Source organism: Pogona vitticeps, chromosome 4 (assembly GCF_051106095.1).
Source record: "Pogona vitticeps strain Pit_001003342236 chromosome 4, PviZW2.1, whole genome shotgun sequence".
In the NCBI taxonomy this organism is placed as follows: domain Eukaryota; kingdom Metazoa; phylum Chordata; class Lepidosauria; order Squamata; family Agamidae; genus Pogona; species Pogona vitticeps.
The window spans coordinates 131,161,233-131,168,034 of NC_135786.1; the positions used below are offsets into that span (position 1 = coordinate 131,161,233).

Consider the following 6,802-nt stretch of genomic DNA (forward strand, 5'->3'; position numbering starts at 1 on the left):
AAACCCATTGTGAAGGTGATCAAGAGAGTGTGCCGTCCTCCGTTAAAAAGGAAGATGTAGAGGAAGGCGGATGTGTGGAAGGGGTGCTGATAGAACTGGACCAAACGGAGGTGGTGTCTGAGAGGGCTGAAGAGGTGTGTCTTGTGGAAGAAGGAGGGGAGGAGGTGGATCTAATTATGTGGGAGGAGATAAAAGACGGAGGAGGCGCGCGGGACTTTAGAACTTGGACAGACTTAAACGCGGACAGACCAAGACACAGAGGGGTCCAGACTGAGCCCATTCTCGACCAAAGTCAAGCGTCTGGAGCAACATCGGGGTTCCCTAATCTGATGACCGGAGGGGGACTACTGCCGGATCCACCATTCCTGGGAGCCAAAGGCAGAGGTATTGAGCCCCTGGAATGGAAGGTTTCAGTTTTCCCCCTGAACTATCCTGGGGGAGGGAGACGTGTGATCCGGCCCGGGCCAGAATATCAGAAGAGACCTTTAGAGGGAAATTGGGCCCGCCACCCTTGCTGCGGCACAGTGTGTGCACTGAGGAGCGCACCCTTGCGTCAGATGACAGACAGGGAGAAGTTTGGGCCAGCTCCCTTCTAGGCGAACAAACCGCGGTTCCTACTGTTCGTCCTAAGAAGTACCATTTGTTGAATGATCGGTTGTTGCAAGATCCGTTTGATCCTTTAGAGTTGGAAGCTGTTTACAATAAAGTGTTTAATAATGAACCCCGTGATGAGCCTCCGTGTCTGTTTCCCGCCTTCACTACAAGTGCCCCCCCGCTGGAGAAGGACCTTCTTACACTGGCGCCCAACGTGGGGCGGGGGGCGGTACCGAAGGCGGGAAAGGAAGAATGGCTGGGACTAAAAGAGACTATGGACCGGCAGGCGAAGTTAATAGAAAATCTGGTTGAACAACAAACGCTGATCGCGAGACAGATAAGGCGGCAAGGGCCAGAGGAGGAGAGAACGGAGAGACCGGCGGCAGCAGTAAGGGGGGGCTTGATAGCAGGGCCTGCCCCCATTCGAATGCAAAAAATGACAAGCTCTGACGATCCTGAGGCCTATTTGCATACCTTTGAGCGAGTGGCTGTAGCAGCTGGGTGGCCGAGGGAACAATGGACCCTTATTTTGATTCCATGCCTTACGGGGCTGTTGCAGGAGGTAAGTGGATACTTTGAGCACACAGGAGGCCTCCCAATATGAGGCAGTAAAGAGGGCTATACTTCGAACACTGAATTTGACCGAAGAAACGTATCGGAAAAGACTGAGAGATCTAAAATGGAAGCCGGGTTCCCACCCCCGCACAGTGGCGCAACGGATGAGGGCAAACGCGTTGAGATGGTTAAAACCTAATGGTGAAGACGGCGAGCGGGTAGTGGATTTGATTGTTATGGAGCAGCTAGTACAGACGTTAGGAGCTGGCGCGAAAAACTGGATTCAACGAAACAACCCGAAGACGCTGGAGAAAGCAATTTCCTTATTGGAGGATTATAGTATGACGGAGGAGGCTGCGAAAGAAGGCAACACCCCCTGGGCGGAGAAAGGCAAACCACGCGGTGGAGAGGCTTCGCTTTCGTTTTCTAATTCAAGTGCGCGGTCAGCAGTAGAGCCAAGCGGAACGCAGAAATTCAAAGGGAAGATGTTCGAACCCTTTGGATCTAAACCTGTGCGCCCGGTAACTGTGGATCAGCGGATTTATGCTCCTGGGACGGGCTGGAGAGAGGGCAAGGACGGGCGCCCTATTTACACTCCCGGAGCAGGGGTACGCGAGAACAAAGAGGGGCGCCCTGTCTGCTTCGCCTGTGGGGTCCCGGGCCACGTGAGGAGGAATTGCCCGGGGGCCGACTGTTCGTGGGTGGGGCTGTATGACAGACCTTCCCCCCCCAAAATGGATTCATCGGAGAGGTGGGAGGTAGAAGCCTGGGTGAATGGAGAAAAGAAAAAGGCTTTGATAGACACAGGGTGTGCCAAGACGTTAGTACGGGACCTTTCGGGACAGAAAAAAGAAGAGGGATTGACTGTTCGCTGCATACATGGGGATGTAAAGAAATATCAGACATTATGGGCCACTGTGAGGGTAGGGGCAGAAGAACGAAGGATGAATATAGGTGTGGTGCCGGGGTTGTCGAGGGAGATGCTGCTGGGAAGAGATTGGGTCGGATCTAGAGATGTGGGGAAGATCAAGGAGGGATTACAGGGAGAAATGTTGAAAGTTGAAGACGAGTCCGATTTTTTGCAGCGCGCCTCGCGGGAACAGATGCAATTGATGCAGCAGGACGATGCATCGCTTCAAGAACCATTGCTAGCGGCTCAACCGGTGGGAACTGTGGTGAAGGGGCAAACGGGATGGGAGTTGGATAGGGGATTGTTGTATAGGGTGGAGGGAGACGGGGGGAAGAAGCTGGTGGTACCCCTGAAATGGCGAAGTAAGGTAATGGAACTGGCCCATGACGTGCCCCTAGCTGGGCATTTGGCAGAGGAAAAATGAAAGCACGAATTAAGCAAAGGTTTTGGTGGCCAGAGATGGACAAGGAAGTTAGAGAGTACTGTGTCACCTGTCCCCAATGTCAAAAAACGCAAAAGCGCCCAGCAAAGGGGGCTGAATTAATGCCAATGCCCCTCATGGATCACCCTTTTCAAAGAATTGGCCTTGACATAGTAGGACCTCTGGTTAAATCAGCAGGAGGTCATACACACATTCTAGTGTTGGTGGATTATGCCACCCGATACCCGGAGGCAATCCCCTTAAGGTCCACCACGGCTAAGGTAATCGCGCGAGAGTTAATGCAGGTATTTACAAGACTAGGCTTCCCTAAAGAAGTCATAACAGATCAAGGGACCAACTTTATGAGTATTACGCTGAAAGAGATGTGGCGCTTACTAGAAGTCAAACCTATTCACACCGCGGTCTATCATCCACAAACCAATGGCTTAGTGGAGCGTTTTAATAAAACACTAAAAGGCATGTTAAGGAAGCTGGTTATGGAAAAACCTAGAAGGTGGCATGTATTAGTGGCACCCTTAATGTTCGCCATTAGGGAGGTACCACAAGCATCTACGGGCTTCTCTCCCTTCGAATTAATGTACGGATGGAATCCCAGAGGCATACTGGATTTGATGAGGGAAAAATGGGAAGAGGGCCAAGATGATGCTCAGATCACGGTGCAGCATGTGATGGAAATGAGGGACCATTTGAGAACTGTCCTAAGTATTGCAAAAGATCATTTGGGAAACGCCCAAGAGGGACAAAAAAGAAGGTATGACCAAAGGGTAAAAGTCAGAGAATTTCACCCAGGCCAGAAAGTCTTGCTATTGATGCATTCCGAACAGGCTAAATTATTTGCCACGTGGCAAGGTCCCTACGAAGTGGTTAGGAAGGTAGGAGCAGTGGATTATGAAATATACATGCCGGATAAGACCAAAAAGAATGGGATTTTTCACGTCAATTTGTTGAAGGAATGGAAGGAAAGAGAAGCCCTGTGGGGGGAAGTAGGAGAAGAATTTGGTCCCGAAGTAAGTGTGTGTCTAAGTAAAGACCTAAGGTTAGAGGTTGATGAGATTTTGGAAGAGGCCCAGCAACTAGATGTGAGGAGGTTGGAAAAAGAATTCGAAGCGGTATTTTCGGGCATACCAGGAGAGACAAATCTCATTCAGCATGAAATTCATACACCCCCGGGGATGGTTGCTAGAATGGGGGATAGGACCTGGCCCTATCATTTGAGAGATACTATCAATGCTGAGGTAGCAGAGATGGAAAAATTAGGCATCATAGAACCATCCCGCAGCCCTTGGCGAAGCTACCCAGTACTAGTTCCTAAGCCAGATGGGCAAGTTAGGGTATGTATTGATTTCAGACGCCTTAACGAAATTTCTAAATTTGATGCCTACCCAATGCCAAAAGTGGATGACCTCTTGGAGAGGCTGGGGGGGGGCGTTTACCTGACCTCGCTGGACCTCACTAAAGGTTACTGGCAAATTCCAGTAAGGAAGGAAGACCAGGAGAAAACCGCCTTTGTCACCCCCAAGGGGCTGTTCCATTTTAAAAAAATGCCCTTTGGGCTACATGGAGCAGCTGCGACTTTCCAGAGGCTTATGGACCGTGTGTTGGAACCGGTAAAAGATTTCGCGGGCGCTTACATTGACGATATTTTGATATACAGCAAAACTTGGGAGGAACACATTGACCACCTTAGGAGAGTCTTGAGGGAAATCGAGAAAGCCGGGCTAAAAGTTAATCCTTCCAAGTGCAAAGTAGCCAGGAAGGGGGTTAAGTTTTTGGGGTTCCGAATAGAAGGAGGAAAGATTCAACCAGTCTGACAAAGTAGACAAAGTAGTGTCATGGACAGTTCCGCGGGATAAGAAAGAAGTCCAACAATTCCTAGGACTGGCTGGTTATTATAGGCAATTTGTGCCACATTTTGCAGAAGTAGCTGCCCCTCTCACAGACTTAACCCGCAAAAGGAAGAAGAGTCGAATAGATTGGGGACCACCGGAACAGAAAGCCTTTGAGGAGTTAAAAGGGGTATTGTCATCTTTGCCTAGTCGCTTCGCTCCCGATTTTTCTCTTCCCTTTATATTGCAAACGGATGCTTCGGACAGAGGCCTAGGTGCGGTACTATCTCAGAAGAAGGAAGAGATAGAGTACCCCATAATGTATCTGAGTAAAAAATTGAGTGACCGGGAGAGGAAGTATGCCACCATAGAAAAAGAGGCGCTGGCAGTCAAATGGGCCATTCAAGCCTTAAGATACTACTTGTTAGGAGCTCCCTTCATTTTAGTGACGGACCATGCCCCTTTACAGTGGCTGAACTGAATGAAAGATACCAACCCTAGACTTACCAGGTGGTATCTAAGCTTACAACCCTATTCTTTTCAAGTGCAGTATAAAAAGGGGACAGCCCATTCTAATGCGGACTATTTCTCTCGACAGGACAGAGGGGAGCCCGAACTGGAGTCGAGGACGGCCCACTCGGAAGGGGGGGCGTGTGAAGGTGATCAAGAGAGTGTGCCGTCCTCCGTTAAAAAGGAAGATGTAGAGGAAGGCGGATGTGTGGAAGGGGTGCTGATAGAACTGGACCAAACGGAGGTGGTGTCTGAGAGGGCTGAAGAGGTGTGTCTTGTGGAAGAAGGAGGGGAGGAGGTGGATCTAATTATGTGGGAGGAGATAAAAGACGGAGGAGGCGCGCGGGACTTTAGAACTTGGACAGACTTAAACGCGGACAGACCAAGACACAGAGGGGTCCAGACTGAGCCCATTCTCGACCAAAGTCAAGCGTCTGGAGCAACATCGGGGTTCCCTAATCTGATGACCGGAGGGGGACTACTGCCGGATCCACCATTCCTGGGAGCCAAAGGCAGAGGTATTGAGCCCCTGGAATGGAAGGTTTCAGTTTTCCCCCTGAACTATCCTGGGGGAGGGAGACGTGTGATCCGGCCCGGGCCAGAATATCAGAAGAGACCTTTAGAGGGAGATTGGGCCCGCCACCCTTGCTGCGGCACGGTGTGTGCACTGAGGAGCGCGCCCTTGCGTCAGATGACAGACAGGGAGAAGTTTGGGCCAGCTCCCTTCTAGGCGAACAAACCGCGGTTCCTACTGTTCGTCCTAAGAAGTACCATTTGTTGAATGATCGGTTGTTGCAAGATCCGTTTGATCCTTTAGAGTTGGAAGCTGTTTACAATAAAGTGTTTAATAATGAACCCCGTGATGAGCCTCCGTGTCTGTTTCCCGCCTTCACTACAAGTGCCCCCCCGCTGGAGAAGGACCTTCTTACACCCATCCATCAGGGAAGACCTCACACAGATCCTTCGTTCTTATACATATGTGTATATATTTTCTTTTTAGGCAGCTTTCTTTCTAATAATCTTGTACCTGAGAGTTGTTGCTTTATTTTTCTTAAATTCGCTTTTCAAAAGCAAGAAGTAGAATTTTCTGTTGCTCAAACAACAATGATTCAAAAGATTCATTTCTGCCCTCCTTATCACAGCCTCAGTCTGAGCCATTTCCAAAACTTTCAAGTGCTTTTATAAGTTTTAAACTTTGTTAACCTAACCAATCTAAACAAATTTCCCAGCCAGTTCTTATAAGTCAGATAAGAGATGGATGCTTCTTCCTTCCCTTTTCAGCTGCTGAGACAGTGATCCTCTGCCCCGGCAAAAACTCTCATAAAAGAAACTAGCTATCTATAAATCACCACCCCTTAATTCGTCCTTATCAGGAAGCTGCGTTCTTTTTTCTTTCAGAGCACATTACTCACTCACAATATGATGGTTTTTCAAGGGAATATTTTTAAAAATCTTTATCTAGGAGCCAGGAGCTTCAGCAGTTAACTGCTGATCATAGTGAACCATATGCCCCCCCCCGCCTGTGCTTAAGTGGTTGAGGAAGGTGTCAGAGTTGACTTTTGCCATGGACTGACTGCCTCCAGCTCACAGCTTGGTGTGCCTTAAATTAACAATTTCACCTCATAGAATTCACTATGAACCTCCATGTTATTTTGCCTCTTCTCTTACAATCTTTACATTATACTTAGTTACATCTCCCGTTGTAAATGTGCGCCACAAAGTTGTTTCACTTAGTCTTATCATTTTTCCCCAGAATAACAATTATTTCACTTGAGTGAGGTGAGCTTCCAATTTCTCAGCAGCCTTTCCAACAACAAGGTTAACTATTCTTTTGAAAACGTGTTTGCAAGATCTTAGGTAATCTTTCTGAATTCAGCTATTGAAGATAACATAAGAACCACGCTGGGTCAAACCAAAAGCTTATCTTGCCCAGTATTTTTCTCCACAGTGGCCACCAGATGCATG

The 6,802-nt window shown here is 48.7% G+C and overlaps 1 protein-coding gene across 1 annotated transcript; it reads left to right on the top strand.

Moving 5' to 3' along the window:
• Positions 1-1,155: 1,155 nt before the first annotated feature.
• LOC144588935 (uncharacterized) lies at positions 1,156-5,692 on the top strand. The gene is made up of 2 exons (XM_078392518.1): positions 1,156-2,312; positions 4,926-5,692. The coding sequence occupies exons 1-2, from the start codon at positions 1,314-1,316 to the stop codon at positions 5,565-5,567; spliced, it is 1,641 nt and encodes a 546-aa protein (XP_078248644.1). The 5' UTR covers positions 1,156-1,313; the 3' UTR covers positions 5,568-5,692.
• Positions 5,693-6,802: the final 1,110 nt, after the last annotated feature.